Here is a 22,898-nt window from a genome sequence, read left to right on the forward strand (position 1 = left end):
GTGCAAAAAAAGTCGCAGAACCGAGACCGAGCCGTTCCTTGGAGGAGGAAAGTGATCGCTTCCCTGGCAGCTAGGTGTTGTTCGGGAACGGGCCAGTCGTCGTTACCTGCGGGGGCTGACTTCGTGGCAGGGAGGAGTATCTCGTCTGGCAGGTTGCGAGGACGACGAGGCGCGATTCTGGAGCGAGCAGATGTCATCGGCAGCCAGCACAGCCGAGCTCAGGTGATGAGCACCTAGGCAGAAATTTCGCTGCTGCTGCTTGGAGGAGCCGAACGGTACAAGGACGTAAGTGCGGCTTGTCTTTCCTCTTCTCCCGCTCGCGGTGCGACGCGCGGTCTGATCTGTCCCGCCTGGCCTCGCCAGTCACGACTTGTGCGCCACTACACTTGCATCACGCAGGGACGCGATGGTCGAGAGGATCGAGAGCGGGCGGCCGGTGCAGATCCTGCGCACCAAGGATGACCATAGCTTCGAGCTGGACGAGGATGCTCTGGGCCGCATCCTGCTGGCGGACCACGTGAAGGACAAGCCCGTCGTGGTAGTCTCGGTCGCGGGAGCCTTCCGCAAGGGCAAATCCTTTCTGCTGGACTTTTTCCTGCGCTACATGCGCAATCAGGGCCAGGCGGACTGGCTGGGCGACCCGACGGCCCCTCTCAAGGGCTTCTCCTGGCGCGGCGGCTGCGAGCGTGACACGACGGGAATTCTCGTGTGGGACGAGGTGTTCCTGGTGAGAAGACCCGGTCGGCGAAGTCCCCGCTTTTGCGGACGGCCCGACGTGTGGTCAGATCTGTTTGACGGGTGGTCTTATCTTCCGACCCGCAGGTGACCACCTCGCAAGGCCAGCAATTCGCAGTGCTGTTCATGGACACCCAGGGAGCGTTCGACTGCGAGTCGACGGTCAAGGACTGCGCGACCATCTTCGCGCTGAGCACCATGACCAGCTCGGTGCAGGTGTACAACCTCTCCCAGAACATTCAAGAGGATGACTTGCAACACCTGCAACTGTTCACCGAATATGGCAGGTTGGCGCAGCAGGTAATGTGTAGAACCAGCAGTGACAGTTCGAAGTGCCTTTCAGGTGGTTGCCACTTTACTGACGCTTGCTTCACTGCGCCTTGCAGGACATGAGTGAAAAGCCCTTCCAGAAGCTTCTGTTCTTAGTGCGGGACTGGAGCTACCCGTACGATGCAGACTATGGTGCGAAAGGTGGCAGCACCATCCTGGAAAGGCGGTTGCAGATCTCCGACAGGCAACACCAGGAGTTGCAACAGCTGCGGAGGCATATCCGGTCGTGCTTCTCGGAGATTGGCTGCTTCCTGATGCCTCACCCCGGGCTGAAGGTATTACATTTGTTCTTGCATCCTTCTGCTCCTCCTAAGTGACAGCGTAAGTGAATCTTCCGTGATGCAGGTTGCAACCGCGGCATCTTTTGACGGTCGCCTGTCTGACATCGAAGAGGAATTCAAGAAGCAGCTGTTGGAGCTCGTGCCCTCACTTCTGGCCCCGGACAACCTGCTAGTGAAGGAAATAAATGGCGAGAAGATCTCCTGCCAGGAGTTGATGTCTTACTTTAAGGTAGGCTGACGCGTTGCCCCTTCTTCCTTGGGCATTATCACAGCTAGATTTGTTCCTCCAGGTGTACGTGAACATATTCAAAGGTGATGAGCTACCCGAGCCAAAGTCCATGCTTGAGGTGAGCAACCATGGTTCTCTTTGAACAGCATGCTACAGCACAGTCTTGTCTTTCAGGCAACTGCTGAGGCGAACAACTTGGCAGCTGTGGCTACAGCCAAGGACAAGTACACGAGTGGCATGGAGCAGGTGAGTGCTACTCACGCTCATAGCTCCAGACTGACATTACTAAACAGTGTGGCTATAGCAACGTGAAGTTTTGGATTACTATACTACCGCTGCCTAAGTACGGATAGTAGTGTAGTAATCGGATTACTATACTAGGGATGCAAAAGTATTGATAGTGGTGTAGTACTCTGGTTACTATACCACTGCTGCAAAAGTACGAATAGTAGTATAGTAATAGACCCTTTTCATAATCCGCAAGTGCGCTTCTCTGCACTGCATATTTGAACAACTAATGGCGGCACCTCTCTTGCTTAGAGTGGAGACGAGGTCCTAGTTGCACGTGCTGAGGCTTGTCTATTATGCGTATTTATGTCAAGAGAGCCGAGTCTACATTTTCCACGTCATAGCATAAGCAAAATGCGCTAGAACACGCTGTTTGCAGTAAGTGACTAGCCGCCATTACTTGGGCAAACTGCATGGCAGGAAAGCTAGCTTTACAATTATGAAAAGGGTCTATTGTATTACTATAACAAGGATACAAGAGTATGGATAGTGTAGTAATCTGATTACTACAGATACGAAAGTACAGATAGTGGTGTAGTACTTGAATTACTATGTTACATATAAAAAAGTAGTGATAGTAGTGTAGTAATCTGATCGCTATTGGCCTCGAGGCCCACCACTGGAAACGCCGGCGCCACCGTCGGCGTGACGTGCTTGGCAGGATCACGTGGTCTCAGCGGCCGCGTCGGCTGCTTGTGGCGCACTGCCGCGTGCTTTGAAAACGAGTTTCAAGTCCCACATGCGCTGCGGTCTGTTCAAATTCGGAAGTTTTCTCTCATTTTCTACTCAATTGAAACCATTTGCCTCCGAAGGAGACGAACATGGGGCTCTACCGCTCGATGCCGCAGTGCCGCGCTTACGCAAAGGAGCCCAGTGTCAGCCTGCACTGGTAACCGCGGGAAAAGAAACAGCGTGAAGCATGGGTTGTAAAGCTAAGAACCGGCAAGTAGCCATCCGCTACGAGTCTTGTGTGCAACAAGCACTTCCGCGACGACGACTTTTATTACTGCGTCGGGCCTGCGATGTTCGGTGAGTAGCAGACAGCGCACACTGAGACGATGGTTCGCGCGCGCTTCCCGCCGGCCAGGGGCGTAGGCAGAAATTTTTTTCGGGGGGGGCACCTCCTTGATCTGTAGTGGGGACGAGCAGGCAGATGTGGTCGAGTGTCATTTTCTGCTCTGTATGCTATGGCAAAAAAAAATTTCGGGGGGGGGCACGGGCCCGGTGTGCCCTAACGTGGCTACGACCCTGCCGCCGGCAAATGATGCTTATCTGCCACAGGATGGTAAAAGCGCTACCTTTTACCACGTGCGATGCCATCTCAGAACCCTCCAATGCGACCTCTTGATCGTTGGCCCCGTGCTCAGCGTCCACAAAATCGGCTGCAGATGCGCAAGTCATTGTTTAGATACGTTGAATTAAAAAACGCACAGGGTCCCTTATGCATTCGTTAAAGATGACTAGAAGGCGAAAGCCATCTTCTTCTTGTCAGTCGATGTACTGATTCTCCCGCGCCCCCCTCCGAAAGCGTTCTGCGCCTAACGCGGTTTTGCACGGCCTCCGTGACCGATCACAGAGGCAATGCAAAGCGACCATGACGTGTCAATACGTCATCATGTGACGTCACATTATGTGACGTCATAATGACGCTACTATTTTGGCGATCTGTGACGTCATGATGACGTCATATGGTGACACCATCACGTGACAATTATTTTTTGCATCACTCGTGTTGACGCCGCCGACGCGGGACGCCGAGGGGCAACTTTCCCATTTGATGAGGCATGCATTGCTTCATAAGCTACATAAATTTTGCATTGCCTCCGTGATCGGCCCACCGGCCAACCCCATGTATTTTCTTGGAGCCTCATTTATTTACGTGGGAAAGATGCCACCCTGTTGGCGTTAGACACGACACTGCTGCCAAAATTGCTAGGGTACTCTCCAAATAATTACTATCCTGTTTTGCGGCTGCTGGTTGCTGCAATAGCTTCTATTTTATTCACCGTTATTTCAAATTCATGTGGCTCCTTGTTCACAGCCTACGTTTGCAGAACAAGTCCGGCAAACGTTACTGTATTTTCTTTCTTTTCCTAGGCGTCGCATGCTACTACATGCTCGGTCTCGTAGACTGGTTCTTCTTCCACCAGCAATCTCGAAGTGGTGAAGCTTTGGTCTATGAATTTGTTGACAGAGAGCGGCAAGTTCACTGGAATGCAAACAGAACGATAATTAAGAAGCATTAAAAAAAGGCGTCGCATTCGCTCACGTTTTATGTGAGCACCAAACGAAACGAATGCGCTGAATAAAGAAACAGAAGCAGCGGCATTTGCCCGCTGAGATGACCGATCAATACGCAGTGCGAGACAACTTGTCAAATGACATTGAAACGTACCCATATTTAGACCGAAAAAGAAAAAAAACACTGAATCGTCGGGACGGCAGATCACAAAGTTGCCATGTGCACCGAAGCCGCAGTTGTAAGAAAATTGTTTTTGAACTGCTCTGATAATGTCCGCGCAACAGTAGTTGTTTGTTTACTCACGAATTTTCATATTTTGCGGCCTAAAGTTCACAGCGCGGTGCCAAAACGCGCTCGTAGCAAAAGCGAAACCATCAGTACGAACATACATGCAGACGCTCATATATGCAGAGGCACCGTCAGTCGTCGCGAACCCGTGGGATCGCTGGCTTGAGGCTTCTTTCTGTTATGCTCCGTTTGGTTATACAGGCAGTCTACTCTGACGAGATATTTCACATAGTTTGCACTCAGCGAGTGACTACCTTTCACGCAAGAAGCCGGTTCAGGGGTCTCCAACGCGGTGACAGCGTGAAGCGGGTGCTCGGTTTTCTGCAAAGAGACAGCGACTGTAGACTATCTTGTGCTTTCAGTTCGTCGAAAATGATTATTTTGACATTAAAGAACACAGTTAATTTCGAAAGTGCTTACAGAAATGCCCTGGAGGGCTTCCGCGAGGTGTTTTTGTAGAGCGCCGACAGCAAAACCTACGGGGAGCGCGCCGGCGGTATCCTGCCTAGCACGCAATCGAGGCGCGTCCGATAGAGGGCGACTCCGTAACTCCTCGAGGCCAATACTATAGATACGAAAGTAGAGATGGTGTAGTGCTCGGATTACTACACTATAGATACAAAAGTACCAATACTACTATCCATACTAATCCATATTATAGTACTATACTATGGATTACTATATCACTGAGGCTTTCACCACCTGAAGTGTCCAGTTACTGCATAGAATTAGTACAGACTCTAGAGGAAAAGCTGGGCTGAAAGTGCGACAAGAACACTACCATTACCCTACCGGTGTCATTGTTGCCTTTGCATCTATTTACAGATCAGCTAAAATTAGCGCTATTCAATGTTAGTAATACTGTTGACATAAATCAAACAGGGGCATTTTGAAGATGCGTTCACAGGCACTTTGGATAGATGGCGCTACAATATTCAATTGATTTCCAGATCGCGGCCGATTGCGCGTCTTCTGACAGAGTTGCGAGTCGCGTCATCGTCTGCGCTTTCTGTTGACACGTACTTACAGCTCTACTTCGCGTGAGCTCACTTTTATTAATTACAATGAAAACTGAATACCACCGTCCAGTCTAGCTCGCGTCTCAGGCCTTAGAGGCTTGTAACGTTCGCATGGTAGGGTGATGGCAGCAGTGGCAGCGCCCTTGGGGTCCGAGGTTCTAATGCATAGGCCCTAAGGGAAGCTTTTCCTCTAGAGCCTGTACTAACTCTATGAGTTAGTGCAAATCTGTTGCCAGACTTGAGCATAAAGAAGAACTTGTCCTAACAAGAACTGCAAAAGAGTGGCCACTTCCTGGTTATCCTACTAGTTATGCTGAGCAGAATTTCCATTTTCTTGTTCAAGTTCTTTTGAAGAACTACTGCTCCAGCAAATGCAGTGTGCTCACATTACCAGTTAATGAGTTCAATGGGCACTTCCTTTTTTTGCCAGTTTCATTCAAAAACTGGCAGTGGCTGTCATTTAACCGCTGTAGCACAAGAACTTGAGCTGGCACAATTCAGAAAGCCTTCTCTGGCTTCTGTTACCATTTCTAATGCTACAGCTGTTTTGCAGAGTCATGGCGCAGACACTGTTAAAGCATCTAAGTGCTTTTATGAAATTATTTGTTCCATAATTTGGCAGCATTGTTGACCAAGACCCAGCACTTCCCAATGAAAGGGGTTGTGAGATCTAAATAATTTGCAGTCACGGACACAATGTATGAGTAATTTTTACGTTTTCAACACAATATTGTTTGTAATTTTCACAAAAGCAAAGGATGCCTTGTATAAAATCAAGGCCACTGGAGGTCACTTATTATTCAGGGCAGGTTAGGTTAAATTAGCCAGGGCAAGTTAGGTTAAACTAAGACACCAGAATGTTGGTTTGCAGTCAAAGGGATGAGGCATCAAGCAAATCCTCGTACGCCAAACAAAACACTGTACGGGTGGTTGGTTTGAACGTAACCCTTGCACTGCATTTTCCTCTTGTAGTGATTTAGAGCTTTAGCTTGTTTGTGAATATATTTCTGTTGACTGAATGCCTTGTCTGCTTAGGAACACTAGTGGCTACATGTTGTTATGCTTTGTTCGATTGCTGCTTTAACGTTCTTGAGTCATATGGGCTTTCTAATCTCATTTTTCTGCATTTGCACAAACTGTGCAAATGTCATGTCATGTGTCATTTGATATTGGGTATTATAAATGCGCCTGTAATACAGAAATGAAGTGCAAGTTAGCACTGTGTGTCCGCATCATTTGCCACACCACAACCAAGTTTTAAAGAAAAAGGGAAACGACCTGTGCTCGCAGCTGTGTGGTGGAGACCAGCCCTACCTGAGCCCCCAGATGTTGGAGAGTCACCACCTACGGCTACGTGAGACAGCGCGAGAGCTGTTCTCCAGCACGCGCAAGATGGGTGGCGAGGAGTTCTCCCAGCAGTACCTGGACCGACTCACTGAGGCACGCTTGCTTCCATTCGTATTCTCTCATGCAGCTGCTGCTGCTGCAAACTGGTCGATAGGCCGTGCAAGACACAGTAGGTCTCTCCCATTTTTTTTCTTCGTTCGGCTCTCGGTGGCCGAGTGAGTGTTGTTCGTCGCTGCTCAAGGCTTGCACCCCCGCAAGCAAAAGGCATGGCACAAAATGTTCTTGCATGGCTATCGAACCGTACGGCTGTAAACCTGAAAGTGCCGATATCAGTGGGAGGAAATGATAGGTAGAAAAACACGGCAATGGGCTGGTTGGCTAAATATGATAGACTTGCTTTGTGCAAAACTTCAAAAATATACTGGTGTTGTCACAGCAGCTTTTTAATTATGGACATTATTATGTGTGGTCCCGCACATTACTTTTGCCCGAGCAAAAAAATGTACAAGTGGTACTTAGCTGGACACAACAAAGGTAACATTGTTTACTCTCATTTAGGAGCAAGTGTATTTTGTCTAATTACACAGTTAATACTAATTAATTAACTTCTGAAATAATATCATTAGAGCAAGAATGTCAGTGAGAAAATTTCTAGACCCTCCTGAAACACCTCTGATCCAGCTTTTTGTTTCTGTTGCACAAATACAGTCGAACCTCGATGTATCGAACGGCACGGCGATCGCGAAATAGTTCGATATATCCAGAATTCGATATAAAAAATCACATAAAACATGCGTCAAGAACTTGTAGAAAACAACCAACGAACCAATCGTGGTGCAGTAAATACTCACTTGAAGATTCAAACAAAGTATTTGTGTTGGCTTAAAATACTGAAAAAGAGTAGCCTGCTTTTTGTTGGCAATGGCGTGTTTGACGACTGCGGCCTCAACATAGTCCAGGCGATCCAGAAGTGAAAGGCCGGTGCCTTCAATCGCGCTGCAGTGGCGGCGCGCAAGGGCCAAAGCGGCTACAACCTCAGCTGATGTCGGGAGCGGGGTACCATCAGCGCTTGCGGGATCCACCTCGGCAGCGTCTTCATTCGGCTGCTCAGTGGTAGCTTCGGCGACGATCTCTACATCCGTTAGCTCCGCCGTTGTACCAGTGCTGTCGTCACCTCCAACGAAGTCTTCGATGCACATGCTTTGCGGCTCCGCACCAACAAAGCTCTCCAGCTTGCTCCACGTTTCGGCGAGCTCGCTTTCTTCATCTGCGCATGCCAACCCAGCTTCCTCGGATTCTTCCACTGATGCTTCGTCAGTGCGTCCACCGAAGCCCGCGTGCTGACTCTTCTCGGCCTTGGCCTTTATGTCGGCGTTGTTTTTGAGCAGAGTACTCAATGTGCTCCTTGGTATGCCTAACCCGTCCGCGACGCTCGACTTCTTCTCACCATTCTCAACGCGCTGGATTGCTTCCAGTTTTGCTGCAAAAGTCAGGGTCGTCCGTTTCTTCGCGTCTGCAGCCATCGCTACACACACCACAACGCGCGGCAGGCCTAACACACGAGCACAACAACGACCGATGCGACGGATGCCTGGCGATACTATCAAGGAGGAGCTGGTGCAACAAGTGCAGTGCGTCGTTGCTGCAAGGCTGCGGCGTGCGTATGCCGCTACGTTCAAGTGGCGCACTCGGCGCCATTGATGTGTGCAGCAGTCGTAAACGCCCACCGCGCTACCGCTATTTTCGAGAGTTGCGGGAAAGCTCGCCGCCTGTCAACGGAGCGCGGGCGGTTTGGGGTGGCCGAGTTCGATATATCCATTATACGTCAAACTTCGTTCGAAATAAAAAATTAAAAATGCATGCGATTTCCCACGTGATATAGGAACCGTTCGATATAGGCAATAATTCGATATGTCCATGTTCGATATATCGAGGTTTGACTGTATTTTTAACAAGCCCGAAAAGAAGCCTGCAATGTGCGAAAAATGCACCAGGAGCTTAGTTGGGTACAACTTAAGAAGTATGGAGTGGCCCCGCCCAGATGACTGAAGCGCAGCAATTAAGTTGGCAACTGAGACTACTAGGTGTCAGACTTCATGGCTTGACTTGGTCGCAAGAGCACACTAGGGGATAGTGCTTGTGCGAGCACTATCCCTTAGTTCTTGCACAATCAATCAAATTCAATCAATCAGAGGCAGAATGCCTGGATTGATTTGCTCCTAGCCAGGCTTACTCGGCAACATTTTCCAGCAGAGGGAAGTTGTAGGACAAAGTGAGATACAGATTTGCCACTACAATGGTTGCACCCATCCTCTTTAGTACACAAGTGTTAATGGCCAGTTTTTTAAAAGCTCATTTTTGTGCTGCTCAGTGAACAGTTCCCTACGGCTGCATTGTATGAATGTTACACATAACAAAGAATTTCTCGGAAAAAAACAGCCTAGCTAGGTCGTCGCATCAAATTTTGCTCCGCTTTAAGAACTTGCCACAAGGAGGAGGGTAACGGTTAGCCTTGTGGGTATTAAAGGAGGAACCCCTGCCCTATTATTATTATTGAGTGCCTATTGAATTGAAGTACAGAATGTTGGACAACTTGCAATTAATTTGCCATAGACAGCTATGGGACATGTTAAGAAAATAGGCATAGCACACTATGATTAATCACCTCTCAACTCTGTGCTAAAAGCAAACTAGTGTTTGTGGATTGTTGGTTGATAAGATGGTTGCAATACCCCAGCAGGAGAAAAGTGTGAAAAAATAAGTAAAATACTTGTCAATCCACCTGTCATTTAACGCCATCTCGTGCTTTCTTTGCTTTTTTTTCCATATGGGCACTGTAATAGCTCATTTATATGTGCATGAGGCTAACAAAGCAAGGCACGGACGATAACACTTTGCACGCACCATAACAATTTTAGCATGACGAAATTGCTGTACAAGCTGCTGACCGATAAGTGTTGTGCCTCTAAAAGAGTAAGGTAGGGCATACTCCTTCGGCTAAACTGTTGGCTCATTTGCTCTCAGAATGTGGATAAGCCAGAATTGTGCGTTCTGTGCAACCATGAAGGTAGCAAGGTCTTTTTTTTTTCTAGCAAAAGAAGAGTTGGCACACTGTCCATTGTGTTGTTGAAGCCCCATAATTATGCAAAATTGGCATAGTCCCCCCCCCCCCCCCACTTCTCCATTTCATATACAGAGTTATGCAAATTTAGTGACAGCAACCTTTTTGTCTTGCCAACTACTTTGCAAAGAAAGTGTTTAAAGTCAGCACTAATTCTACAGGGCAAAAACCCCGAATTGGTCATGTATGCTGCGCTTACATATGCCGACATTTTGCCGCAGGGGGGGAAGTGGGGAGGTTCATGAGATATTTTCACTAATTACTGTAAATGGCAGTTTCAGAATTTTTCATTACTTTCCCGACCATTCATAAGTTCTGTAGTCTAGATAATCCGTGCTGTTCTCGAAGTTGTGTTGAGAATTATGGTTGAGAATTCTCACGGCCAGTTTGGTGTATCCAAGCCTTTCCATATCGCGACGTAGCATTGACCTTATGGTATACAGGGAAACAGACATACGTGGAACTCAAAGCGGACCACGAAATAGTTCAATATATGGATTATTCAATACAGAACATGCCTGTTGGGATCATATCTGGAAATTCTTTGTTTCAGACGATGGATATCGATTTGTTTGACATTGTGTAAAGCAGGAATTTACCTATTTGTTTCTCCAAGACTGTGTTAAAGGCTTGAGAAATTTCAGTTATTTTTCTTTCGAGCTTTTTGGTGGAAAGTGTGTATCAGGTGGAAAGGGGGGGGGGGGGGAGCTCCTGAATTCTTCAAGCAGCATGGCAGTCCTGCTTCCAATAACATAAGCATAGGTTAATACAGGGGCGGATCCAGGTGCCAACTTTGGGGGGGGGGGGGGGGGGGGGGGGGGGATGGTAGGGTAGGGATGAGGAGAGACAGGCACTGCAGGCAGGCGGGGGGGGGGGGGGGGGGGGCTGACACATGCTTTGGGGGGGGGGGGCCGATCGCCCCTACCGCCCCCCCTCTGGATCCGCCACTGGGTTAATATGCCTCACTGCATGGCATTTCTCTTCTGTTAGCATTCTTCGCCGCACTACTCGGTTGCAATGCAGTAAAGCTTATTAAGGTTAAATCATTGCTTCGGAGCACGGATAAAATTCTTGTCGCGCAAGGCATTCATGTTTTGAGGCATGTCCTTTGCCCATTTTCCCTCCATAGCCTGCACTGCCTCCATGCCCTGTTTGAGTGTCTTCAAAACAGTGTGGTTTTGTTGGCATAAATATTTTCAATGCCATTGAGCACAGCAAATTAGGAAAAGCACACTTGCAGAGGCGCAACACGATGCAGTATTCAACATTGTTAATGAGGAGGTGAGTGGTAGTTTGATATACTTTAGCGTGGAATTGCAAAGGGGTTGTTATAACTGTTTGATATTTCTGCCACTGAAACATTTCCGGCGGCGACCGCTGCATTTTCGGTGAAGGCAAAAATGCTTGAGACCCGTGTACTTAGATTTAGGTGTACGTTAAAGAACCCCAGGTGGTCGAAATTTCCGGAGCCCTCCACTATGGCGTCTCTCATAATCATCTTAGTTTTGGGATGTTCAACCCCAACGATTATTATCATTATTATGCCTCTGAAATATGAACTTGTAGAGCAAGTGAGCCAGTGTTTTAGCCGGAAACATAATTTCTATTGAACTCTTTTACTGGTGCAGTGTAGTGCTCTAAAGGCAGTCACATGGAAGTTGGCATGCACATGTAAACATGGTGCATCATTGCTCTTGTTTGCTGCAGAAAGAATGGCCGTGGGACAGAACGTGTGTAACAGTTTGTCTCCTACTACTTTTTTATGTGCTACAGGATTCGTGTTGTGGTTCTACGACTTGTCTTTGTCAACTTGTTTTGTGACAGCTTTGCCCTCATTTGCCCTCTTTTCGTGTAAATTGTGCTAATCATGCTTAGTTATACCTGTGACAAACTGCTCTGTAAGACATCTTACATACGTGCTGAGCTCAAACCACAAGTTTGTCACTTCACATAGCTTCTTATACCATATCAGGACAACTGTCCCGATCAGTGACATTTCACAATTTTGCCTTCAATTCTATTTTGTTGGTTACACTGAAATCCGTGAGGGAGCAGTGGCCCGCAGCTGACAAATTCAGCTGCAATTTGAGATGTCTTAACAGAGCACGAAAAGACAAATTTGTCGCGGATATTACGTAGCGTAAGAAAGGTGAGATCGCAGCAGACGCGAGAAATCCCGCATGATTTTTCGTTCACGTAGCGGCCAACTGAAATGTTGAAACGTGCATCTCGGCCACGTCAGGAAAACTTGTCTAACGCTCTTGCGCACGCGCATTGCACGTGTTGCGGTGCTTCCGCAGGAGATCGACCAGACCTTCCAGAACTTTGCCAAGCATAACGAGGGCAAGAACATCTTTGCGGCGGCGCGCACCCCGGCGACCCTGTTTGCCGTCGTGCTGGCCTTCTACTTTGTGTCGGGCGCGTTTGGCCTGCTCGGCATCTACAGCCTCTCCAACTTCTGCAACTTGCTCATGGGCCTGTCGCTGGTCAGCCTCTGCCTTTGGGGCTACGTGCGGTACAGCGGCGACATGCGCGAAGTCGGTGCCCAGATAGACAACATCGCAAACATCATCTGGGCCAGCGTGAGTAATCTCCGATCGGTAGTCTGCCAAGTAATCCATTCCAAAGGCATCCGCAAGAGGAAAACTCAGTCAGCGGATTGAGATATCAGCCCCATTGTGATTGATGCCTTGCAAGTAGTTGCCCCAAAGGCATCATGCATGTATATTGAACAACTAGCACTCTCTCAGTACATTAGAAATTCCATGAAGTGTAGAGAGTCGGTTTGGCAGACTCCAATTGGTAGTCTGCCAGCTGATCCGTTGCAAAGGCGTCCGCAAGAGAAAAGCTCGGTCAGTGGATTGAAAAGTTAGCCAACAAAAGCCAGCTGTAGGCATAGCTAATGAACATTATCTGACGTTAGCCAATAGTTGGCCAAGATGAGCCATCATTCGGCCAGTACAGTAAAGTTTTGTTATAATGAAGTCACAGCTAACACGAAAATAGCTTCATTACATCTGGAAATCCGTCGTAAACATATATTTACGACAGCTGCTGCTCATTTAAAGGGGGACGTGGCAATGTGAATGGTAAATTTGGTCAGAATGTTCAATTTTGCGATTTATTTTTGTCTGCAATTCTGAGACCATATTTTAAGTCATGGTGAAATATTAGACCAAAATAAGCAGTAGAAGTTCAAAAAGAAAGCATTTTACTAGTGTGCTGTCATCAGAAACTATGAGAAAATTGGGCTTTAGAAAATGCAGATCTGCAGTTTCCTCTTGATACAGTGCCACCATATCGACGTCATCATAAAGAGGACAGATAGAGCTCAAGATAGCCGCAAAACTGCATTTTTCCAGTGAAAAATAAAACTAGCTTCCTTTTAAGTTCCATTTTCTTATCTTTGAGCTCCATTTTCTCAGCTTTCATTTTTTGAGCAGTTGCTGTCAGTCATCCCTGTGCCATTTCACAACAAATAAAGATATAACAATTCCGTTTTCTGTGCCTAGATCCTGAGACATTGGTGAGTGCCGTAAAGCTGTTCATATTTGTCTGCATGTCATACAGATTTTTACAATTTGCTTTTTGTAAAAGTTGTTAGTACGACAATATGTACAAAGAATTTCAAAAATTTTTGTGTGCTTATTTGAATATTAAAAAATAAACCAATAGCATTACGGCACAGAATGGGCCCTTGTGAATATCCTTATGCAAAAATCTTGACGAACTTGTGTCTAATTCATTTATTAACTTTGGAATGACAGTGAGAGTCTATCAAGTGTTGTAACTCAAAAACTACGACAGATAGCTCAAAACCAATTTCAGTTATGATATCAGCACAACATATCACATCTACATGCCAAATTTCATCACTTTATCTCCATAAATGACAAAGATAGTTTTCATTGCCATGTCCCCCCTTAACCAATAACTTTATCCGTATTCGTTATATTGAGGTTAAAGTGTATTGGATGGTGCTAACCAGTACTGGTAGTGTGCAAGGAAATATGGTAGTCAAATTTGGTCAGAAGTTATTGTTATCATCCTGCCTTCATTACAAAATGGGGTTGAAAGATGCCCAAGAAGTCAGTGTCTTCAAAAAGAAAGAAAAGCAAACAAAGCATGAATTGAGGTCATACTGCATATAGCTCTCCGTATCAGGGCAAGTAGTCCCAAAGGTTCGTTTACAAAACAAAAAATTACTTTTACTGACCAAGTCAAAATTATTATTGACATTTTACAACTCGTAGAGATTTCCTGTTTGCAGCGCAGCAGATGACCAGTATCTGCTGCGTTGTCAACAAAGAGCCCATAAGGCTGTTCGGAACTTCAAGATAATAATTTCGGCTTGAACAATGGCCACATTTTTAAAAATTTGTTATTATTATTATTTTTTTAGAGCATGCTACCTGACTAGACAAGCTTTGGTTGAAACACTCTTTGTTAGAAACACAACACAATACAAGCTGAAGCAGCTATCTTATATGTTTTTGTTTTTGCGAATAAAAAATACAGCTAATCAGGCTCACATAAAACATTCTGTACTGTATGCCTGCTCCTGCTTGGCAAGAGTGTGCCAGTTTTCATTGCTCTTTCAGCATGCCTGTGGAGCTGCCAGAGGTGACACTTGCTGTGCCAATGCAAACAAGGAGGATTGAAGTGAGCCTTGCATATTTAGACAGAGACACAAGGGCAGACAGATAAGGGCACGCGTACACACTCTCGCAGCCCTTCCTTATCACGCGGCCTTTGTCCGATCTCTATGCCATCGCTTCCATTTTAGATTTGGCTGCCAACTGCCGTTAAGATTGCAGACACAAGTAGTTTAAAGCGTCAGGTGGTGGGTTGTCGGAAAAACTGTGTACATGGTAAGCAACATAAACCATGATGGCTTTCAGTAACATTTTAGCTGTGGAAAATGCTTTGTGAAAATAACGAAGCAGTCAACTGCTCCAAGAGCACTTTAGGAGGCTGGTAAGTTCTGGTGCTAGTAGTGATCCGGGAGTACAATTGTTGATGCAATGAGGCTAGGCAATTGTTATAACTTGAAAGCAAGTGTGCTTCACAGCAAATGCAAATTTATTCTCTGTTAGTGCATGACCTTTCTAGTTTAATGGGTAACCGTACCGGTCACGAAATCTACCACAGACTGAAACTTTTAAATAGAAACTAACTGCTCAGGTTAAGTTCGCAAATCTTGTGTCCTGGGTACTTTTTCCCTCTATCTGTTAAAAAAGAACTAAGATGTGACATTGCATGATGACAAAAGAGAGAGAAAATAGACGACCACCCGTTTGTAGCACGAAGCCACAAGGATATCTATTCGCATGAATTTCCTTGTGGCTTTTTGCTGCAAATGGGTGGTAGTCTATTTTCTTTTTCTTAACCCTCCACCACCTTGTGGGATTCTGCAGAACTCAGTCGCAATACTATTGCATGATGACATAGTAAACTAGTACTAGTGCACAACAGGGAGTTATAAAAATGGGAGGCTGAGATTTGCCCTGTTGTATTTATATGTGATTAAGGCCTGTCCTTTTTTTGTTGTCGTTGTTGTTGGGAAAGAATACTTCAGTACTAGCTTAGACTGCCGAGTGTAAATGCAAGTCTTCTGTGTTGGATTGTTGACACAGCAGCCTCACGCGTTCTGTGTTGAACTGTCGCAGCTGCTCAAGCCCCTGTACAAGACTGTGATGCAAGACCGGGTGCTCCCACCGCACCTCACGGGGGGTGCGGGCGAGGGCACACGGGCCCCGCCCCCCAACGGCCGGCTCAAGGCCAACTGACGAGCCCCTCTCTCTCTCTCTCTCCATGCCAAGACTCAAACACCACCCAAGTGCCTTGTTGTGGCCTCTCCGTTTCTCTTTCTTTGTACCGTTATGGAGGAATAAAAGGCCCTCGTTGTGCACCCGTCGCCTTCCCTCCCAACGGACTACAACGAATGTCTCAAGCTCACCATGCCCAATGGGTGGTCGTAGTCACTTCCGGTTTACTCAATAAACCGTTAATGAATGGAACCTCCTTAGGTTGCAACTGAAATGAATACATAGAAATTTGATGAACTTCTAAAGCCATTTGCCCACAGCGTGTCAGCACAGGTGTGCCTCTTTTGGAGAAAGATGCACGAAATCACTGAAGAGAGAGCCAGCCGTTCTTCGATGGTTGCTGGAGGACTTCACCTTGGTCGTATGAGTAGTCATATGAGTCATATTAAATAAAAATTTCATTCATAGTCAAAATAAATATTCATTTTGATTAATCAAGATCATTTTAACCAATTGGAACGAATGTGTGATTAAGAACGTTTCTCTAATTGAAGTCAGAACTTTACTGCAACCGTTTCAATTTGGAAATTGTAGCTGATGCTCTTGAAAGTCGAATCCACTACGAACATACTGTGCGGATGACTAAAATTTCAAAATATGCAATCTCAAACTTTGTGATTAAGTGTTTTGGTGTTAAAGTAGTATCTGAGCTTCAGTGCATAAAAATCGTTTTCCTGAGAAAGTTAGTGAAACAGCTCATATTACTGAAATTTTGACAGCACTGATCTCGAAATAGTTCCAAGTGGATGTCGCTTGTGAAACCATTGGCTTAATTTACTACATTGCAATATTAATGGTTGTGTTAAAGAAAACGAGCCCTCAGAATTCCCTTCCTTCATACATTGCAATATTTGTGCTGAAGTAATTAAAAGTAGATTATTGCATAGTTCGTAATTATGAATTATGCATTTTATTTCCAGTCTAAGTAATGTTCACCTCTTTGAGTAATCCTCCTGAATGAAAAGATTTATGTTACTACTACATGGCACTGGCAATTTTAAAAAGTAAAATGTATACAGAACAGCTAACTCTTAATAACATTAGAAATTCCATGAAGTATAGAAAATCAGTTATTTTTAACTGATTAAAATGCTGTACAAAACAGCAATGTTTGACACCAGAGAAATGTAAATATGAGTACGTTCTTGGTCAGGTCTGCTGGTGCATACAGGCTGGCTTCCAGAATGTTGCTATGATAAGACCATGTGCGGTTTGTGTGACAAAGTGTTCATGGCAAATCTGGCTCTGTGCAGGTTGAGAGCAAGAGAGCTTCCGAACACCCATAGCTCTGGTGTGCTAGGTATATGTAACATTACATCAAGTTTCATGCAAGAATTACAAGTTATAGCCAGTCATACCAGTTGTTTAACGTAACTTGAACCAAACTCCAAAAATAGTGCTGCACCTAAGACATGTTATTTGCAGATGTTTCGTGTTGTACTGTTTTTCTGAAGTGTGATTATCAATTTAATCATAGTTACCGTTCTTATTATTCGCAAGTTTAAATATTGTTTTTTATGGTGTAATCCATGCCTGAAAAGTTTTACACTGCTCAGAAACAATCAATAAAGCTGATTATTTTTCACAAGGTTCTATCTTCTGGGCCTTCAGGCAATGCTGCAATATATGAAAAATATGGCTTCACTGTGCACTTATGCAACTGTATTGCAGTGCTTTGTGTTCCCCAAGAATAAAGCTAGAGTGCCTGTCAATGAATGTGTTTGCACCTATGTCTGCAGCGATCCTGGCTTTCGTAATTAAAGACAGAGGTTGATTTCCCTGTTCATAATGAAATTGCTGACAGGCACGGGATGCTGTGGCCTATTCTCTTTTACAATGAGTGCGCTGGTCCCCATACTTTTGAAAGATGATTGGTAGTGCTGCCATCCAGACATGCAAGAACATAGTAACTACATACATTTCATAAATTCCTTTGGATTTCTTTAGTACAGGTGGAGACCAATGGCTGGAAACACTATGTTATTTACAGGCTGTTTGAACACGGGTAGGTGCCTCAGACAGGCTGGCCGATGTTTCGACAGGTGGACCCATCTTCGTCAAAGGCGCCTCGTCATCCTTGGCGTGTTAATAATAATAATATATCTCGGGTTTGACGTCCCAAAACCACGATTTGATTATGAGAGACGCCGTAGTGGAGGGCTCCGGAAATTTCGACCACCTGGGGTTCTTTAACGTGCACCTAAATCTAAGTACTCGGGCCTCAAACATTTTAGCCTCCATGTCCTTGGTGTGTTAGTTTTGAAAGGGTTAGTCACTGATGTCAAGTAACGCGGTGTGTCTGTGTCATCTGTATTTCAGAAAGAACGTAAGATATCATGATAACAACTTCAAAATGAGTTTTCCTGAGAACCCATTCTACAAATTTTCGAAGATGTCTTGTACTTTCGGTCAAATATTTAAAACATGCTCAAGACAAATTAACTAACCTCATTTCAAGAAATGGTTTTGCAAGTTGAGAAATGTTCGAACAGTATCGCATTATTCATTGGAGGTGTACCAATCTACTTTCAAAGTTAGGTTCAAGTTTTATTAAACATCCACTGTGCATAAAGCCATTATTAAATTAATTCATTGAGTGACTTCTTTATTTAATGTCTGTAAGCAACACAGGTGCTTTAAGATATTTTAGTGAATGGCTCTATATTAATTTTGACTTTTAGACATCTCGATTACTCTGATGTGTACACAACACTTGTTACATAAGAACTGGTACACCTCCACTGGAATAAAGCTGCATGAGCTTGTGCCTAGGAGTAGAATGCTACAATTGCTCAGTATGTCACTGTGTAGGAAAAAGATGTTGCTTGCAGCAGGTAGACCTGCCTTTGCAAAATCTGCAAAATCTGTTGGCTGCAGTTACCGCTCCGCAAGTGCCACTCAAGTCCATAATGCATCGGTTGGCACAAGTAATATGGCAACACAAGGGTACGCCAACGACGAGGACAAACCTGAAACAGTGTGTAGCAAGCTGCATTCCATGTCTTCCATTCATACGCTCATTCTAAATCATGGAGCGACTTGGAGAGGAGCTGAAATACCCGTTTTCTTAACAAAAAAAGCCCTCACAGAAAAAATATGTTACCTGCTCTTGTGTATGCACGCATTTTGTGCTTTCATGTGTCTACTGATATGATGTCTTATGCGCCTTTCTGGAAGCAGCTTATTGCCTACTTCGATGACAGGCAATGGGTAGCAACAATGCCCTGCAAGTACAAAGCTGACAGCGTACATTCACACTGTAACTTTGCACCTACAGTCCTACACCCATCTGTACTGCCTGTTTGCATGCACGTTGTGAAAGTGCAACATATTCACTATTTATTCAGCATCCGAAATGTGCTTGTGGGTGCTACAACATAATGTTTTGGAATACAAGAAAGGACTGCAGTCTCCCATAAGAGGACCTCCTGCTGAACTAGTGTCAACAGCTTGTCACTGTAACAGCAGCAGGCACATGCACTTCCTTTATTAACAACAATGCTGCCTTCAACATTCACCCAATGCAACTGCCTCCAGGTTATGGCTGCGAAAAAAATTGTTGGCTGTATCTTTCTACGTGACACAAATATGACCACAGTAATAACTTTTTTTGTAAGATGGCTACGACTACTTGCTAATTACTTCACTTAATTACTTATGGCTGCGAAAAAAATTGTTGGCTGTATCTTTCTACGCGACACAAATATGATCACAGTGATAACTTTTTTGTAAGATGGCTACGACTACTTGCTAATTACTTCACTTAATTACTTATGGCTGCGAACAAAATTGTTGGCTGTATCTTTCTACGCAGCACAAATATGACCACAGTGATAACTTTTTTGTAAGATGGCTACGACTACTTGCTAATTACTTCACTTAATTACTTATGGCTGCGAAAAAAATTGTTGGCTGTATCTTTCTACGCGACACAAATATGACCACAGTGATAGCTTTTTTGTAAGATGGCTACGACTACTTGCTAATTACTTCACTTAATTACTTATGGCTGCGAACAAAATTGTTGGCTGTATCTTTCTACGCGACACAAATATGACCACAGTGATAACTTTTTTGTAAGATGGCTACGACTACTTGCTAATTACTTCACTTAATTACTTATGGCTGCGAACAAAATTGTTGGCTGTATCTTTCTACGCGACACAAATATGACCACAGTGATAACTTTTTTGTAAGATGGCTACGACTACTTGCTAATTACTTCACTTCATTACTTATGGCTGCGAAAAAAATTGTTGGCTGTATCTTTCTACGCGACACAAATATGACCACAGTGATAGCTTTTTTGTAAGATGGCTACGACTACTTGCTAATTACTTCACTTAATTACTTATGGCTGCGAAAAAAATTGTTGGCTGTATCTTTCTACGCGACACAAATATGACCACAGTGATAGCTTTTTTGTAAGATGGCTACGACTACTTGCTAATTACTTCACTTCATTACTTATGGCTGCGAAAAAAATTGTTGGCTGTATCTTTCTACGCGACACAAATATGACCACAGTGATAGCTTTTTTGTAAGATGGCTACGACTACTTGCTAATTACTTCACTTAATTACTTATGGCTGCGAAAAAAATTGTTGGCTGTATCTTTCTACGCGACACAAATATGACCACAGTGATAGCTTTTTTGTAAGATGGCTACGACTACTTGCTAATTACTTCACTTAATTACTTATGGCTGCGAACAAAATTGTTGGCTGTATCTTTCTACGCGACACAAATATGACCACAGTGATAACTTTTTTGTAAGATGGCTACGACTACTTGCTAATTACTTCACTTCATTACTTATGGCTGCGAAAAAAATTGTTGGCTGTATCTTTCTACGCGACACAAATATGACCACAGTGATAGCTTTTTTGTAAGATGGCTACGACTACTTGCTAATTACTTCACTTAATTACTTATGGCTGCGAACAAAATTGTTGGCTGTATCTCTACGCAGCACAAATATGACCACAGTGATAACTTTTTTGTAAGATGGCTACGACTACTTGCTAATTACTTCACTTAATTACTTATGGCTGCGAAAAAAATTGTTGGCTGTATCTTTCTACGCGACACAAATATGACCACAGTGATAGCTTTTTTGTAAGATGGCTACGACTACTTGCTAATTACTTCACTTAATTACTTATGGCTGCGAACAAAATTGTTGGCTGTATCTTTCTACGCGACACAAATATGACCACAGTGATAGCTTTTTTGTAAGATGGCTACGACTACTTGCTAATTACTTCACTTAATTACTTATGGCTGCGAACAAAATTGTTGGCTGTATCTTTCTACGCGACACAAATATGACCACAGTGATAACTTTTTTGTAAGATGGCTACGACTACTTGCTAATTACTTCACTTAATTACTTATGGCTGCGAAAAAAATTGTTGGCTGTATCTCTCTACGCGACACAAATATGACCACAGTGATAGCTTTTTTGTAAGATGACTACTTGCTTAATAATTCAAACCTTAAAGAGGAAAAAAATTAAGCACCATGGGAATATTTGTTGCCCTATTTCAACACTTCAGCATGAACCAAAAAAAGTCGTGGTTAAGATTCTTCTAATTTCTTCAAACTTTGAAAGCCTCACCAGAAATTATATACACTTTTGCTAAAATTCCTAACTGCTTTTTTATCTCCGACTCCAATAATATTCACATTAAAGTAACTTTGAAGCCACCCTCTGAATGGCACATGCTTTTATGGTGGGAAAAACGCCACTTCTTGTGCACAAGGACACCCCAGCAGTGCAATCGTAGTTCTTGCCTTGCACCTTGGATGCTTCAACTTGTTAGAGCTCATTACATCTGTCTTGCACTGTAGCCTCATTATGGCAACTTCGTTTGCAATATCGCTCTTCAACACTGCACAATACTGGAGTTCTGCAACTCAGAACTTCAAATGCGATTTGAATAGCTCTGCTATTCGAATGGTATCCGACTTAAGGCACACTAAAGAAAAACCGATTTTTCTCGTATTAGTAAATTACTCTTTCATGATACCCGAATCGCCACACTTGTCGTGAGAAGACGCTTGATAAGTGAGAAAACGGGCAAAAACAAAAAGCGGGTGGCGACGCCACCTTGATGTTCCTGCACCAGTCGCAGTGACATCATAGAATTTGAAGGCTTCTACTAAGACCTACGTGTATTGTCCTCTGAGGGGGCCAGTGACTTAAGATACCAAGTTTCAGGAAATTTCATTAAAAATACACCTTGAAATCCGTGACGTAACACGAGAAGATTTTGGCGCAAAATTTGAAATTGAGACTTTGACCTTGATTTTCTAGTCTATTATTAAAGCCGTGTTCGTGAAATTAACAACATTAGAGCTTTCAGAATAAAATTTATCGATCGGAACCAGTTTGTTGTTTCACTTTAGTGTCCCTTTAAAGGGGCCCTGCAACACTCTTCCAAGTAATCATCGAATGACCTCACCTATCACAGTTTAGTGCATCGCAAATCAATTGCCAGAAAAACGCGCAAAAAGATAATGTGGGTGGCGATGCCATCTTCAAATTCCCGCACCAAACGTCGTGACGTCATAGATTTCAATGGCGTTTACTAGGTCCTATGTAACCAGTAAAAATGAAGTACTTTGTCCTTTGAGAGGGCCATAGACATGACATACCAGGTTTTAGGAAATTTCGTTGAGCCGGTATCGCCAAAATATGAAAAATATGCATTGAAATCCGTGATGTAATGTGCGGCATTTTCAGCGCGAAATTTAAAAATGAAACTTTGACCTTGATTTTCTTCTGTGTTAATAAACCTATGACGGTGAAAATAACGACCTTAGAGTTCTCGTAGTACAATCTATCGATCGAAACCGATTCATTGTTTCACTTTAGTATCCTTTGACATGACCAAGTATGAGCAAATGGCAGTTGGTTTCTCTTGGAAATGTGCAGTAACTTTCAGAATTCAAAGCGCTTATTTTTTAAACTGCTATAGTCTGTTTTAGTTAGTTGCATCAATACACACAGTAACAGTAAGAAGGAGCACAATGATCCTGCCAACAATCAGCCAGTGACTGCTCTCTGTGCGAGTTTGCCCAGTGTCTTCAGGAGATAGCTGCCATTTGAAAAGAGGATGTTTAACCTGTTGAGGCGCTTTAACAAGCTTGTGTACACAACTTGTTTTGTTGACTAGTGGCTAAGA

The 22,898-nt window shown here is 44.3% G+C and overlaps 1 protein-coding gene across 1 annotated transcript; it reads left to right on the forward strand.

Moving 5' to 3' along the window:
* Positions 1 to 4: 4 nt before the first annotated feature.
* LOC119401333 (atlastin-2) lies at positions 5 to 15,791 on the forward strand. Its single transcript, XM_037668047.2, has 10 exons — positions 5 to 285; positions 400 to 727; positions 823 to 1,035; positions 1,122 to 1,340; positions 1,411 to 1,575; positions 1,637 to 1,693; positions 1,750 to 1,821; positions 6,703 to 6,852; positions 12,181 to 12,462; positions 15,550 to 15,791. Exons 2-10 carry the CDS (start codon positions 407 to 409, stop codon positions 15,667 to 15,669), a joined length of 1,599 nt encoding a protein of 532 aa, XP_037523975.1. The 5' UTR covers positions 5 to 285; positions 400 to 406; the 3' UTR covers positions 15,670 to 15,791.
* Positions 15,792 to 22,898: the final 7,107 nt, after the last annotated feature.

This window comes from Rhipicephalus sanguineus, chromosome 8, assembly GCF_013339695.2.
Source record: "Rhipicephalus sanguineus isolate Rsan-2018 chromosome 8, BIME_Rsan_1.4, whole genome shotgun sequence".
Lineage (NCBI taxonomy): Eukaryota > Metazoa > Arthropoda > Arachnida > Ixodida > Ixodidae > Rhipicephalus > Rhipicephalus sanguineus.

Coding starts and splice junctions, on each gene's coding strand:
- LOC119401333 (XM_037668047.2), top strand. CDS start 407: ATGGTCGAGAGGATCGAGAGCGGGCGGCCGGTGCAGATCCTGCGCACC. Junction 1,036..1,121: donor ATGGCAGGTTGGCGCAGCAG/GTAATGTGTAGA, acceptor TGCGCCTTGCAG/GACATGAGTGAAAAGCCCTT. Junction 1,341..1,410: donor TGCCTCACCCCGGGCTGAAG/GTATTACATTTG, acceptor TCCGTGATGCAG/GTTGCAACCGCGGCATCTTT.